The sequence below is a fragment of the Pituophis catenifer genome, unplaced genomic scaffold, assembly GCF_029215685.1.
Source record: "Pituophis catenifer annectens isolate HBS135680 unplaced genomic scaffold, rPitCat1.0.hap2 SCAF_1, whole genome shotgun sequence".
Lineage (NCBI taxonomy): Eukaryota > Metazoa > Chordata > Lepidosauria > Squamata > Colubridae > Pituophis > Pituophis catenifer.
The window spans coordinates 61,537,209-61,554,529 of record NW_027256881.1 but is presented as its reverse complement, the minus strand read 5'-3'; the positions used below and the strand labels follow the sequence as shown (position 1 = coordinate 61,554,529).

The 17,321-nt window shown below is 36.3% G+C and overlaps 1 protein-coding gene across 1 annotated transcript in view; it reads right to left on the bottom strand.

Moving 5' to 3' along the window:
• LOC139308715 (zinc finger protein 318-like) overlaps window positions 1-16,603 on the bottom strand; it is a 31,048-nt gene extending 14,445 nt beyond the window's left edge. The window contains exons 1-3 of the mRNA XM_070932498.1: window positions 16,322-16,603; window positions 11,506-11,735; window positions 6,082-6,697 (exon numbers count right to left, since the gene is read on the bottom strand). Coding sequence (XP_070788599.1) covers window positions 6,082-6,697; window positions 11,506-11,735; window positions 16,322-16,564 — 1,089 coding nt within the window. The 5' untranslated portion in view covers window positions 16,565-16,603. The remainder of the gene's footprint in view (window positions 1-6,081; window positions 6,698-11,505; window positions 11,736-16,321) is intronic.
• Window positions 16,604-17,321: the final 718 nt, after the last annotated feature.

Below are 17,321 nucleotides of genomic sequence, written 5' to 3'. Positions count from 1 at the left end.
GGTTCTCATCTTTAAAGCGCTCCATGGCTTAGGGCCAGGGTACTTACGAGACCGGCTGCTGCTACCGATAATCTCCCACCGGCCAATATGTTTTCACAGAGAGGGCCTCCTCAGGGTGCCGTCGGTCAAGCAATGTCGGCTGGCGGCCCCCAAGGGGAGAGCCTTCTCTGTGGGGGCACCCGCCCTGTGGAATGAGCCACCTCCTGGAATACGACTGATCTCGGACCTCCGGACCTTCCGTAAGGCCCTGAAGACTTATTTATTCCAGCAAGCCGGCCTAGCCTAAATGGTTTTTTAATGGGATTTTTAAATTTTATAGACTTGGGGTTTTAAATTGGGAGGCCGATTGATTTAATCTCTTTTAATTATCTTAACTTTTGTATTGTATGTATTTTAATTTTGGCTGTTCACCACCCTGAGTCCCTTTTGGGAGAAGGGCGGTATACAAATTAAATAAAAATAAAAATAAAAAATAAAAGGAATAGCAAAGGAGGAATATAGTGACTAAGAAGAGTGAAAATGTTAAAAGGTTGCTTTGAGGAATTCAAAGGGGGCATTTTACAATTCCAAAGACATTTTAATACTAAATTTGCATTTCAACATCAAAACTAAAGACAGTTGCAAAAAAGACGTCAGTATATTAATATACCTGCTAAGCAGGGGTGAAATGCAGCAGGTTCTGACAGGTTCTGGAGAACCGGTAGCAGAAATTTTGAGTAGTTCGGAGAACCGACAAATACCACCTCTGGCTGGCCCCAGTGTGGAGTTGGAATGGAGATTTTGCAATATCCTTCCCCCAGGAGTGGGGAGGGAATGGGGATTTTGCATTATCCTTCCCCTGGAGTGGGGTGGGAATGGAAATTTTGCAGCATCCTTCCCCTGCCACATCCACCAAGCCACACCACGCCCACCAAGCCACGCCCACAGAATTGGTAGTAAAAAAAATTTGAATTCCACCACTGCTGCTAAGATAAAGATTGGGCTCAATTTTGACACTCTTTCACAAGACTCTGACGACATGGTTCTGCCAATGGGCCTGGGGACTCCAGAATGATACGGAGCGCATTAAGTGGCTCATTTGATCGTTGTTGCCAAGGGGAAGGGTTATTGTTTTTTAGATTGTTTTTGTATTGGGACTTTATCCTTGTAAACCACTCAGAGTCACTGAGAATGAATTGGGCAGCCATATAAATTTTCATAAATAAATAAATAAAAGTTAATATGTACTATTTTTATTTTGTTCTCTAAAAATTAAGACACAATATTTAGATTTTACCATATATTCCTGACTATTAGTAAGGTTGATTTTTTTTGGGGGGGGGGGAAGTTTTATGTCTGTTTATAGAATAAACAGACCCTCAATTAATAATTAACATTATTTAATTTGTCTTACACAGGTAGTCCTTGATTTACAACCATTCATTTAACGACTGTTCAAAATTAGGACCTGGGGAAAAAGTGACTTACTACATGTATGGACTGCTGCACCTTCCCCAGGGTCACATGATCACAATTCAGGTTCTTGGCAAGTGGTCACATGATTGCTAATTGCAACATTTTGTTTTTGTCAATTCTGGGCAAAAAACACCCATTAGGGAAGCTGTATTCGCTTAATATCTGTGTGATTTGCTTATAACCATATGATTTGTTCAGCAAATACTTTAATTTGCTTAACAGCCACCATAAAAATTGTCATAAAATCAGGTCCAACTTGACTTACAACCATGAGTTACAATGGAAATTCCAGTCCCAATTGTGGTTGTAAGTGGAGGACTAGATGTACTTATTTTTTTCTCAAATATGCCACCTAAAATTAACACCAAATTTAATCTTTCTTTCTCTGTTGTACCTTATCAAGGAGCCTGTGGATTCTGCCTAGAAATAGATTAATTTAAATATTTTATAATTTTAAAAAAACAAAATCAATCTGAAATCAACACAATATCAGGAGTTCTTGAACAGCCTATATTGAATGTCTATAATCTCCTTCATTGTAGAGGATAGAAAATGTTTGTCCCACAATCACAACCCTTGAATCAGAATCTGTTTAGATTCTGTATATTCTAGATAATGCAGACCAACGGAGAAAGGCCAGAAGAAAGGTTGGAAACAGTGATTCTCAGTGCATTCTTGATAAAAGTGAATAACTAAACAAGTGAATTCAAGGGAAATGCCTTCCCACTTCCATAAATTTTATTACAATGGGAAGAAAGCTTCCAAGAAATTAACCACTTGCAATATATCTAATGTAGTCATGAAAATAAATCAAACTGATTAATCTAGAACAAATTATGACACACTAAGATATATGTTAATTTAAAATGTGTTACATTTATTTCTTATGTTTTTATTTTGCTTTTGTTAGCCATATTCTTGAAATAGGCAGCCATATACTATGAATGAATGAATGAATGAATGAATGAATGAATGAATGAATGAATGAATGAATGAATGAATGATCATGAAACAGGTGACTCATAGGAGGATTCCACTATATAGAAGAACCAGATTGGATCTTTGGAAAAATATATCTGTCTTAGCTTCCGGTAATTTGGTCCCTACAAGGTGTAACTTCCATTTCTTTAACACTTATCAGACTACGCTGAAAAGACTACCTTTTTAAAGCAGCTTTTTCAACAAAGCCCAACCATGTAACTGCTATCTCTGTGCTATGCTAATAGAAAGAACATGGCTTTCTTGGCTGCCACTCTATTATATCCATAAATTCATACTCAAAGTTTCTGGATAATTTCTGGATGACAATACAGGTCTGGAAGAAAACCTAAGGGAATAGAAAACTTTCTATTCAGCACTTTCTTCCTTTTCTTCACCATGACTTCACTATTTTAGGGTATCCTGTAAGACTAAAGCAAATCAATACAGTATCTTCTTCCTCAATTTTCTCCTTCTACTACGGTACTTCTTCCACAGCCTTGACACACTGATCTGAAGGCCAATAGAAATCACTAATCAGTTCACCACTTAAGCATAATTAACCACAACTTGGTTACAAACTAACATTTGTGTACAGACAATTTGCTCTTTGCATGTTTAATAACCTAAGTTTGTTTATTGCAGAGCCCAGTGGGAAACCAATCAAAATTCTGGACTGCACATATTAATACTGGTATATGTTTAGTTTCCTATTTTTTATTAAGTGAACTGATGTACATGTTAGTAAATTAATTATATAATATCACACAAATCTATATGTAAGATTCATTTTAATTAGAATATAGGACAATAGCCTTCATTTTTTTTCTTTCCATTTTTGCATATAAAATTAAAGGGGTTTTTTTTGCAAAATATATAATCCGACATCCTAGGTTAGTTCAGCCCCTCCAAAAGCTGCAAACCTGGATGTAATACTTAATGTGACAGAATAAGAAAATATAACATGGGGCATTCTATGAAGGTCTATAATGGAAATAGGATACCCTAAAATGTGCTGCTTCTCCCTCATTCTGTAGCAGATAGCACCAAATTGGAAGTTGGGAGTCACATAGAAAGCCCATGAGGGATCCTTGGAGCTCTCTGACCTTGCTTGTTTTCTTGCAGTCACTAGCACTGATGATGTTACCTAGTATGGGTAATGAAAAATCTGCAAAAAAACAAGCAAGCTCAGAGAGCACCAAGGACCCCTCATTTTAAACCAGAGCTACATATATTCTCCTTTATTGATAGAAAGCCCATCTCTGTATTTTCAGAATATCAACAGAAGAAAGTGCCAACATCCAGTTAGTTAAAAATAAGATAAAGTGAAAAAGAAAAAAAAAGACAAAATGGGAAGCAGATCAGAAAACAAATCCATGCCCAAGGAAACATAAATACAGGAAGGCCAGTTTGCTGCTCTCCACGGTAGAAAATGGACCTTCACAGCAAATCCAGTGTTACATTTCCAACAGTGAAGAAGGGCAGCCTATAGTGGGACATACCAAAATAATCTCACTGTGCAGGAATATGCAGAATGCAATCAGACACAACCTATCCTCTGAAAGATACGTTTGTCAAAGGAAGCAGAAATTTGAATATTCAGTTTGCAGTATCTCAGGCAACAGAAGACCATGTGCATGTGTCTGCTTGGGAGCCATCAGTAGAGAATACAGATGAGACTACTGCATTCCTAGTTGAGTGTGCCATTATCCCCTCAAAACAGCAACACCCTAACACTCCTAAGCCAAAGTCATCTGGATATGGTTGAGATAGAAATCTTACAACTTAATAAAGACTCTTAAAATGACACAAAGCAGTAATCAAAGGCTGTTGGGAAACAGATCTTAGCAGGGTGGGAAAAAATCGATGATTTTTAATTTTTTTAAAAAAAAAAAATCAGTTTAAATCTGATTTTTTTTATTTAAATCAGATTTTTTGGATTTTTATCCATTTTATTTTAATAAAATGCTTTTGAAGTAAAAATCTAACTAAAGATAGTTTTCTATTTAAGATACATTAATAATTTAATTTATTCAGCATGAAATGGAGCTTAGTTATATAGCATGAGGCTGTATATTCTGCAATATTGTGACTGTCGTTGAGTCAACAGCAGGTCAGAGGAAGAGCTGTTGCAGGAAAGAAATGACAGTTGCTCTTTACAAATTATGATTTAAATCGAGTTGATTTAAATCAAGGCTTTTTACTAGTGATTTAAATCATGATTTAAATCCACCCTGGATCTTAGTAGTTCCTCATATGTTCAAAAAGTCATTCCTCCTCCAGGAGGGCTTCTTCAGGAAGTTTGGGTCAAAAAGATAGTTAATCAAAGCTCCTGGCTTTTGTGAAAGATGTCAACTGATTTTTAGAATAAACACTGGATCTGGGCAAAGAACAGAAGTTATTACACAACAATTCTTCTTTGAAGACAAAGTTCTAAGTCTGAGAACCCCTTGAAGAGATGACAGCCCTCAAAAGTATTACTTTTGAACACAGATATGGCGTTCAGAAATTTGACAGTTCCAGTGTCGCTGTAGCTATGAAGGACTGCTGAGGGAAAAACAATTGGAAAAAAAGTAGCAGTGGTTACTCCTTCTGTCGTGATTGTAATGCTTAGAAAGAGCTTACTTTGCCAAAACAAACAGGACAGAGAAAAAGTAAAATAGGAAACAATAGACAAGCTTTGGGAAAAAGGGTTTTTTTGTAAGAACCAAAAAGTCTGACTCTTAGAGTAGAGCAAGTGAAAAGACCAATCCAATCCATTTAGGAAAATGACTTAACACACAAATGATGTCTAGAACTTGTTCTAGTCCTGCATACATCTTCAGCCTGGCCCACCAACTTTTGGGATTGCTGCTCCTGGCATGCCACTTAATGATTACATGAGACTAATAGTCTGGAAAAAGTTGCACAACCTAGTTTACTGCATACCAGCTTATCAATTCCTTATGATAGTTTTGTGAATTCCAAAAGTAATCAGTTGTACATTTTGAATCATACAAATATAAGTCAACAATACAACTTTCTATATACTTTACATATATATTATTTGATAAATCTATTAATATATACGTATATCATTTAAAAAAAACCTTTTTGTGTTTAGCAAATGTGTATTTTTAAACATATGTTTGGAGAGTATGAGTGGCAAGAGCTCCCACTTTTCATCTTGCAGGAGTTCAGTAAAAATTTAGATGGGTATTTTTCTCCATTCAACCTTTTTGTAAACAAGGAGTCTTAAACGCGCGCATATTTTTTTTGTGAATTTTATAAAGGCTAGCTAACAAAGGCATTTCCCCAATATCCTCCAGCATACTGAAACTGAACATGTAGCCATTAAAAAATAATATATTCTTTAACTTCTAAAAATTAGTTCACTGTGTATCACTAACTTTAGAAATACTTCTCTAGGATGACCATAATTGCTTAAAGACTTACAGACTGTTGCCCTAATTTTAAAACAAGTAAAGTCCTCATTTAGATCAAATGAAATCAAGCTGATAATTATAAAAGATTCATACTAAACCAACAATCTTCTATGGCACTTTAGAGAAATATGCCCATAAATTAACACAGTTGAAATTAAGCATTAAAGAGATTTTAAAAAATTACAACTGACAGTAACAAAAACGGAGTGGAGTGGTGTCAAACCTGTACAGAATGATCATCCACACGTTTCTTCAAAATAGATTTTTTGGGCATTGCTGGTGCCTCATCAGGTCTATAAAGGTACTGAGGTTCAGAAGATTTTGTTGAATTAGTTGAACCAGTCATCGCATAGCTATTGCCAGATAGTTCCCGACTCAGATTTCTGCTCAGTTCCTCTTCTTTTCTTTTCCTTCTAGCACTTTCAAGTTCGCGAAAATCTTCATTGAGATACGTTGTACTTGGACTTCTACTAAAACTTCGTTTACGGTACTTTCGTGTTCCTGACAAGAAACCCTGTGGTTCCATGTTCATATCAAGTAATCTGTCATTTCTGTCATATCGAGGTCGTTTTGGCTCCCGTCCTCTATCGTCCAATGCATATAAGGATTTTCTATGTAGTTCACCTTCCCTATCAGTTTCTCTTGAATCAGTTCTTTTTCTCTCCTCATAGTTCATGTTATAGTCTGATTGATGGAGGAAAACATCCCTATTGTGATAGTCCTCATCATGTCTCCTACTGAAAGGACTAGCCTGATTTTCCTCATGAGAAGGATATCTCTCAAGGCTCCGACGACGTAAAAGGCTTCTGCTAAATATTGGTCCATCAGCCAAATCATCCCTGATTAGAGAGATACACAAATTATAACTTCATGCACAAATTTGAATAGTCAGTTGAACAGAAATGTTGAAAAGCAGTCTGCTTATGCATAATCATTATTTTTCCTTTCAACCTAATGCAGTCAGTTCCAAAAGTTTTATAATTTTCGCAACAAGTTCCTTTCCTATCACAAACCAAGGTATTTTGTTCTCAATTAAATAACCTCTAAAACAAGTTATTAATGAACAGAGGAAAGATAAAACTTAAGCATAACCTGCAAATCCATTCCCTAAATTCTGCATTCAATTCAGGTTATTTTATTGCTCTCCTCCCATCAATACCCTTTGTTTTCTTTTAATCTGTTCTGGAATATCTGTCAGCCATTAAGGCAGATTTGTCAATAGAAGAAGAGGAGGAAATCCATTGGTGGGTGTTATTCCATCCACTGGACATAACTTACATTTCAAGGTGGGGATTAGATCTTGCATAAAGTGCGCACCAGAATATCTTGATTTTCAAAGATTGCATAAAAAGGTATTAGCAGAAAAATAAGAAATGTTACTTTTCTTTTGCCAAGATAGAATACTGAAATTTCAGTTCATGATGAACAGCAACACTTCATCATGTCTACCTCTTAAAGTAGTTTTACATACGTTCACTGTAAGAATGATATAGCAGTATACATAATAGTCTTATCTCAATAGTTTGATCTGCACAACTGTTTCCCAGTTAATGGAAAAATTCATTTAATCAGTTTTTTCTCTTGCTGATTTAGAATCACCTTTCATTTAAATTAGCCCATCCTGTGCCATAACAAACCACTGAGGTTCTACCATCATATGCTAAAAATCAGAGAATATAGCTGAAAATAGCAATGACATTTCTGTTATTCATTCTGCATTGATTTGTCAAACATAGGGCTCCTGAGCCTGCATTTGTTGCCTGCCTGCCTTACTGAGTTAGGTTCTTCTTATACCAACTGTTCACTGATTACATTATTTCTTTACAACAACTTTCCTTCACAATGAACGGGGAAAAAATTCTATCAACCTATATCTGATCTCTCTCTCTCTAGTATATGTGCTTTTAAATTCAAAGGGGGCCAAAGGAGAAATTTGCCTACTGGCAGTTTTTAATCAAAATCCACTCATAACTGCTAGATACCTATTTAAGCTCACCTTTCTACACACTACAAAGCTACCAAACTTTGACACCTTTCCCATGGCAATATTGGAAGGTATATATCAGTAAATATCTTTTGTAGAAACCCTTGCACACATTTTCTTCCATTGCCCCTGCTGTGATAGCATACACTCTTATCAATTTATCATGTCAATAGAATTCAATCCCACCTACAGGTAGATGCTATTCTTCTAGTTTTGCATTTAAACATTATGAATACAGTGGCTCTTAATTAGCTCCTATCTCAATTAGAGGGGAAATATTATTTGTACAAATATTTTGTTACCAGCTCTCTAATTCTCTGGATTTATCTCTTTTTTAATTTCCAGACCTTGTTTTATTTTTATTTGTATTATATTTGTATTATATTCTTTTTAATTGATTTTTCATACTTGCTCATCCTAGAATGAATCTACTTGTATTTATTTATTAATTTCTACACCACTCATCTCACCTATTACAAAAGTAAGTTTAATGAATAAATTTTCTTTAACTGGAGTAACTCTAAGTGTTATATATTCCACTGAAACTACAATGATTTTTTTAAAAAAATCAGCCTTTTAGGATAACAGTTGGAAAAGGTTTGCAATTTGTATTCCTAATTGTTAGCAACATTAAAATTCCTTTAGAATAATATAATTCAAATCGTATCCAGTAGAAATATCCTATTTAGTAAAATTATTTTCCTCACATGGATTATTACAGTATGCAGATGTGTTTATAAAACATCAATAGGTTTAAGAAAATTAAAGAATTGTCTCAATAAAATTACCCCATTGAATACCACAATGATGCAGAACATGCTCACTGGATGCAATATGCTGACCATTTTCAAAAACAAACAAGCAAACAAATCAGGAATACCATGAGAGACACCATGACTAATTCAGTCATGCCTTGAATAGGAACCTATAATATTGCAACATTGTGCTGAATACTCAGTTATAGCTTCCTTATTTTTAATCTAGTTTTTCTAAGCTTTGCTTAATTTTTGTATCTCACAAACATATTCTCACTTTATACTTTTACAGGACCTCAATTTATAACCGCTGATTTAACAATGGTTCAAATTTACAAGGGGCTCGGAAAAACTGACTTTATGACCTGTATTCACACTTACAACTCTCACATCAGCCCCATGGTCATGTGATCACAATTCAGATGTCTGGCAACTGGCATTTATATTTACAACTGATTGCAACTTTTTTGCCAATTTCTGGCAAAAAAAAATCTGGGGTTTTCACTTATTGACTATGTGATTCAGTTAGCAACTGAGGTGATTCACTTAACAATCATGATAAAAACTGATATATATTGACTTGACTTATGACCATGGCTTACAATAGAAATTCCATCCCAACTGTAGCTATAAGTCAGAACTACCTATATTGTATAGGTAGTCCTTAACTTACAACAATTTGTTTAGCGACCTTTCAAATGTACAACACTGCTTGTGACTTATTGCACTTATGACCATTGCAGCATCCCCATGGTTATGTGATCAGAGTTTGGAAGCTTGGCAACTGGTTTATATTTATGACAGTTGCAGTGTCCCAGGGTCACGTGATCATCTTTTGCAACCTTCTGACAAAATCAATGGGAAAGTCAGATTCACTTAATAACCCTGTTACTAACTTAACAACTGCAGTGATTCACTTAACATCTCTGGCAAAAAAGGTCATAAAATGGGGCAAAACTCACTTAACAACTGTCTTGCTTAGCAACATAAATTTGTGGCTCAGTTGTGATCATAAGTCGAGGACTACCTGCATTTTTAAAAAACAACAGAAAATCAACACTTTTGATTTAGAAATAAAACCTTCCCCAGGGACAAGGATTTTTCATTTTCAGCACTGAAATATGTTAAATGACTGTTCTATTTGAATGCACATTTGATTACAGATCACCAAACAACTTTCATTGCAAACACATGTTATTCAGTGTTCAAAAGGAAATATTTACCATTATATCACAGATTCATGCTATTCCAAAGATTTTTTTTCCTAAATATATTTTGCATATGCCTTTACCTATAATCTTATTGCAAATAGAAAATTGCTAATAGTAAAAACCATCTGCAGAGGAAACACAGCCCATATATTAGTTTACAAAAACAGGATGTTTGAATTCTGTTAAACTGTAATCTATTTTCTACATAAGATTTTGCACCTGTAAGTTTAGTAAATTTTAGTTACTAAACTTTCACCAGGAGACAGGATATTCATTAAAAGAGTACTTCTTCATTTTTCTCCCCATCTTGTAAAGTTAAAAAAAACCAAAGGTTTCAGTTCCACATTTGCTCTTTATGCTTACTTCTTAGAGAAGGATCCACTTGTTAAAAACAAGAAATTTCATAATAATACAGTTGATTAAAACGAAGAACGACTTCCACCAACAAATAATTTTGCTCATTTGTCAAAATACAGAAATATTTTCAGTGTATTTTAACTAATTACATAGATGCTATTAGAGCGAATGCTATTTACAATCTATTGCTTTGTAATAGATTGTAAAATTATGAAATGAAATAAAAAATAAATGAAATGAAATAAATGAATATTTATTTATTAAATAAAAAATTGTTTTCATTTTTGGAAAATTAAAATAGAACCTAACAGCAGCCCAGTGCTATATTTGAACATCTGCCCACAGAAAAGACAAAGATAAGCTGGGAATGGTAGCGAGCATCCTGGAGGAGGAAACATGAAGCATCTTCACCATTTTGCTTTTGAGTAAATTGATACCTTAAACTATTATCCAAAAAGGTTAAATCATTGCAACTGAATCAAAGTTTATTAAAACTGAAACATTTCTCTACTCATCCAAATAACTTCTCCAGTCAAAATGAAAATTTGGGTAGGCAGAGAGGCAGAGAGTTGTTGGAATGAACCAACTCTTGCCAGGACTGCAGGGTTTCCCCCCCCAAATGAAAAGCAACGTGCAAATTAAAACACAATCATCCAGCATAGATTTAGACCATTGTATTATGAACAGTCAAGCCCCATCTCCCACGATAGCTATTTCGCTTGAGCATTCTTAATATACTATTAAACTTCCAAATATACCCATCAACCCAAAAATGTACATTGTATGTGACTAACTCATTCCACATATTTAATATGGCTGAGGTATTACACATACAAAGAACATTAATGTGAATATATATACTATTATACTCATACCACAGACCGTTTGCTTTCATCATTTACTTAATATACAGAAAAGGGGCAAATCTATCTTCAATGAAAATCCAAATACTGATATTATACCGAAAATGTTATTTTCTTTTAGACTTTGTCAAACAACTGATTATAATACTACACATATATTCTTTTATTAAATTATTTTTAAATGTATTGCAGGTTATTGAAATATTGCATTACTGTATTATTAACACTATTACTATTTTTGTCACGGTATATGAATGAGTTGTCATTCATTTTAGTATTATGAACTATTCATTTAGGAATTATGAAATATCAGTCTGAGAAAGTACACTAAATACTCTCTCCTAGATCTGGAATTCTCAATATTGCTTGGCCAGTGTTATTTTTCATTACTTCTTATAAGATTGCGGTGTTTTATATCAAGCATGTAAAAGCATGAAGAAACATAACTGTGAGAAACAAGTCTTGAAAGAAACCTACCTATCCATATCACTCAGGCTATCAACCGGTGAGCCCAGTCTATCACATAACCTCTTTCTCTCAGGTGTATCAATACCATAACGATCATTGCCAACAGTGATCCGCAAATTCTGTTCCACTGAAGATTCAGAGTGTCGACTTCTAGAACGCCGACGCGGAGAACGTGAGCGCCGACCCGGGGAACGTGAGCGCCGACCCGGAGAATGTGAGCGTGGACCTGGAGAATGTCTCTGTAATTGGAGAAAAATATTATTCCATCACATTGGCTATGCTATTAAAAAAAATCAAAATATAACCAGAGGTTTTATATTGGTGTATGTAATATTATTGTGATTCAGTATGGAACCAAGCTATCAACATCAACATCATCATCTACATCTATCCATCCATCCATCCATCCATCCATCATATAATTTTAGAAATAAATAAATTTAAAAAGCATTATCTATGGAATATCTATTATCTATTGCATTATCTATGGAATAAATCCACAAGTTGTCCTCAATTTACAACCATAATTGAGCCCCAAATTTCTGTTGCTAAGTGAGATATTTGTTAAGTGAATTTTGCTCCATTTTATTATCTTTCTTGCCATACTTTTTAAGTGAATCACTGCAGTTGTTAAGTTAGTGATATAGTTGTTTAGTGAATCTGGCTTTTCTATTGACTTAGCTGGTAAGAAGGTTGCAAAAGGTGATCATATGATCCCAGGACACTGCAATAGTTATAAATACGAATCAGTTGCCAAGTGTCTGAATTTTGATCATGTGACCATGGGGATGCTGCAGTGGTCGCAAGTGTGAAAAATGATCATAACTTACTTTTTTCATTAGTGTTGCAACTTTCAACAGTCACTAAATAAACTGTTGTAAGTTGACTGTTGTAAGACTATCTGTATCTTCAAGTGCTATAAGCCATTTATAAAGATTAAGGCATTCCAAGCAGTTTTGAAGACACTCTTTCTTGAGCAACCATTTAAATTGGCAGTGATTAACTATATTTTAGTTATATTATGCTGATTTGGGGGGGTGTTGAGTTTTCAATTGTTGACTACTATGTTTTTAAGTACCCAAAGTTAAGTGAATGGACAATAAGAAACAAATAAAATAAATAGAAATAATTTTTTAAAAAATAATTGTAACCCATTTTGTATTTGTAGCAGTGATGTGAGGCAGAAAAAATTTCATTGTGAAAAACATGCTATAATTTACTTAATATTCCATTTCTAAGAAAACACTAATGATTAGAACTGTAAACATAATGTATTAATATCCAACGTTGAAACTGAGATAAGTATTATTTTTCTTAATCTGAACTGTCATTCTTTACATTTCCTTTCTCAACACATTAATATACAGACATGATTGGATGTTATGTGATATATATTAATTACACTTAAAAGTTTCACTGTGGTTTCCCAGCCACAATATTTAAAGCATCCTGTAGATAGCAAAAAGCCAAAAATTATTTGTAACCATAATCATAACCCTGATCCTACATGGATCTGCCAGCGCCCTTCCAAAATATCTGTCAGGGTTCCAAGTAACACCCCCAATGAAATCAAACTCCAAGGCTTGAAGTTCCTCAAAGCTAAATTTTATTAGAGATGACATATTGGCACATCTGGGAAAACCCAAATCTGAAAGCTTCCAGGTTTTCCTCACCCACAAGAGAGTTCAAGACCTTGCCCACATCTCCCACATGTCCACACAGCTCTAATCAGTTCTTTCCCGAACAGAAGACATCCTCCAATTTCTTCTTTGCACAGCTGCCAGACATCATGGCCTTGAACTTCTCTTAGAAAAGTTTGTTATGGCTATCTCTACTTCACTCATGCAATCCCCCCTCCCAACTTCCCACAGTATGATTGTGGCAGGCCTGAATCCTCAAGGTACACAGATAATATGGCTTCCAGGCATGACAACTTCTGTCATTACATCTGCTGGTAGCAGAAGTTAAAAGTGCATTATGCAAAAAGCATTTTCTTCTTTGAAGATATACAGTATTTCCTAAATATCTCTCTAGTTTCAATAGAGTCTTATCATTTTGAGAGAGGGAGTGGAATTTCTGTTTTTATCTATCTATCATCTATCTATCTATCTATCTATCTATCTATCTATCTATCTATCTATCTATCTATCATCTCACTGTTGCAGTGACTGGGCAATGTCTACATCATGCATGATTTTATGTACTGCATGTAATATTTCCTCTACAGGAAATATTCTCCTTGTAGGGGACCTGTTCTTCCCTGAAATTATTTTGGATGGTCCTTTCTGCATGTTTTGTAATTCTAGAATATCTTAACATACAGGAACTGTACACAGTAATCACCACATACTGGTAGTCCTCACTTATGACCACAATTGAACCCAAAATTTCCATTAGGCAGTTCTTAAGTAAGGCTTATCCCATTTTATGACCTTTTTTTCCAGAATTATTAAACGAATCACAGGTTGTTAAGTGACTCAAGCGGTCATTAGTCTATCCCATTGACTTTGCTAGTCAGAAGCTGGCTAAGAAGGTTACAAATGGTAAATATATGACACCAGGACACATGTATCAGCATAAATACATGTTGATTGTCAAGCACCCGAATTTGGGGATGTTGCAATGGTCGTAAGTGTGAAAAGTGATCATAAGTCACTTTTTTCAGTGCTGTTGTAATTTCTAATGGTCACAAAATGAGTTGATGTAAGTTGAAACTATCTGCATAAAGGCACTGTTGTATCAATAGTTCTATGTTCCTATTCCCCAGATAGATTCCATGCATACTAAGACACACAAAAGCCAGAACCCAAGCAATAACTGCATTCGGTATTTCAACTGCAGATATGTAAGAATCAATGATATGGGTTGGAAATTTTTTCACAGAAAATTACTTAGTGCCTCATTTTTATGCAGAAAATACATATATTTCATAATTACTTTCCAATAGATAGGTGCCATCTATAAATACAGAATTAGGCAAACTTGGCACTTGATTATCGCTCTTTCTCTCCCACTCTCTTAATCAGGGGAAACAAATGCATTATTTCATCTGCAATAATTATACATTAGATTCTCAATATATAAATTTAAATAATTATGATTCACACTGATGTAGTGAATATTTTCATCAGTAGACAACTTTATAAATACCATAAATATATTTATGGTATTCACATAGTAAATCCACTTCACGTGTCATAATAAAGTATGCTCAACTGATCACTCCCTCTCTCTTACAATTGGAGTATCAGCAAATTTTGTGCTGGCAAGGAAACCTCTCCTTCCTTCTTTTGTTGTGCAAAGCAACACAAATCATGTTTACATTACAACTTGTGGATAGGGCATTCCTTTTTCCTCACAATCTGAACTACAATATGTATTTAAACACAACATCAAACCCTATTACAAAATGCCTCATCTTAGAACATAGACTGAATTTCCTTTATGGTTTCTGAACAAACAATTAAGCTCTTCTTTATAAAGCCATAGAAGGATTTACAATTTCAGTAAAACATCCAAATTAAAATGAATTATTTCAAACCCTACAAAACACTGACTCTAAAATCTCAGTAAAGAACCACACATTAGTGGTGCATAAGTGGCAAACAACTGCACAACCTGTGATTTCTTAGTAAATATCATTCACACATGGCTGTCCCTAATTTCAATGTCTATCCTCACAGCTGTCTATACAAACAGTTGTGAAGATATTCTTTTCCATAAAAGAATCGAAGATTTTCCATAGAAAAATCTAATATTTTCTTTTACAAAACACTGATATCTAACTTCTAAGCAGTCCTTATTAAGCATTTTGCTAATGACGTATTTTAAGTTGAATTAAACATTAGAATTAATTATATGCCAAAGGCAGTATAAACACTGACTACTTGTAAGCATGGTTACATATTGCATTGAGCCTAGATCCATCACATAATGGTTTTCATAATGAAACCGGAAAGTTCTTACCAGAAAACAAGTCCTATTTAATACAAGAAACCTGCTTTTAATTAACATTGTTGATTGTATTATATGTCGAGTTTTCTTTACAGAAAAAAAATAATAAAGACTAAAGATTTTGAGAGTTCAGAACTGCCAAGTAGCAACAATACTGAACGGGATAAGCCAAGCAACCCAAAAGGGAAATAAAAATTACATAATCCTAATTGATATTGTAGAAATTACTTGGGAATTCCATCTGTCTGGTGAAATACTTGTAAAACCTTACTCAGCAGCTCAGTATAGAGGTGAAAAGAACTGCCCTTTTAGCTGCCTTCATACAACACACTTAAGTCCTGGCTTGCATCACCAAGTGTTATCAGTTGCCTGAATCCGCATTAACACAACCGCACAAACCACAACGGCTCCATAAAAAACGGATTAAGGCAACAAATACTCAGCAGCCCGGCGCCAACTTTGGTAACGTGTGATTTAATTTTCCTACTTGGCAACCGGCGGACGCTTTTTCCGGGTTTCCACAGAGAGCCCCCTTTTTCCCTCACATTTGCTTTTAAAGGTGTGCTGTGGCGAAATTAACTTTCCGACAGGTAACCTTGTAGCCGTTGCTCATTCCCAAACCAAACCAAAGACACGGGGTGTCGAGATAAGCCTTGGCGGGAGGGAAGCGGGGTTTCCTGGGACATAAAGGGAAGCAAGGATGCTCTCGGGAACGCTTGGGAGCCTCTGAAGGCGGACCCGGTAAAGGAACCGTTACCACAGGACACGGGCAGCCCGCGGGGCGCGTGTTCCGAGGCCGAGGCGGCTCTTCGGGCAATAACCCCTCGGACTTCTCCGACTTCCTGCCTTCCCCCCCTTACGGAGAGCGTACCCTGCTACTGCGACGGGGGGATGGCGAGCGACGCGGAGGGCGACCGCCGGACGGCGAGCGGTGGTGGCGGCGGCCCCGTGGAGACGGAGAACGGGAGCGGCGCGGGCTACGGCCTCGACTTGACCCGGGGGTCGGGTTGGTGGAAGCACCGGACCGGGAACATCGGGGGCCTGAGCTGCTGTTCTCTTTGGGCCGGCTGGAGGGGATCATGCTCGAGCGGCCGCAACCGGGTCGGTACATCATGCAGAGACAGCGGCGGCATAAAAAGGCTCCCGAGGCCTCTCGCCCCTCTCCCGTTCGCCCTTTTATTCCCTCTCTCGCTTGACCACCCCGCGCGGAACGCGCATGCGCACCGGGCGCCAAAGGCCCGGAAGCTTTCTGCGTGCATCTTTTCAAGATGGCGAGGAAAAAAAAAAAAAAAAAAAGAGTGCGAGTCGCGTGAAGAAGGCGCCGCGAGATCTGCAATCCGAGCGGGTAGAAGAGGAAGGGTGGCGCTCACCTGGCTTGCGCAATGACTCGGTTCCTCTGAATGGGAGCATCTCCCTCGCTCTGTAGAAGGTCGTAGAGACCCTCGTGGCACCTTAAAAGGCCGACGGACTTATTCAAGCGGTGTTTCGGTCCGCAAAAACCGTATCGCAACTGAGGATAGCGCTTAAGTTGCACTTAAGTTAATGGGGTAAATTCTGCAGGCAAGCAAACTTTCCACTTGAAACTGTAACCACGTGTGTTTCTCGATACTGTCACCTGCAAGTGAGTCTCTCAACTCTGCAAGGATTCACAGAAACAGTTTTGCAGAATTCAACTGCAGAAACGAATGTGAATTCTGTTGGCCTACGGCAGAAAATTTATATTTACTGTAATCGGTGTGACAGACTTTTAAGATTTGACGATACTCTCCTGTAACAAAATTTCCACTAGCAATTGAAAAACTTTGAGTGGGCAATCTTATTTATCACAAAGGGCTCTTTTGCACTGCGACCTCAAATTTGCTTTCCCTACT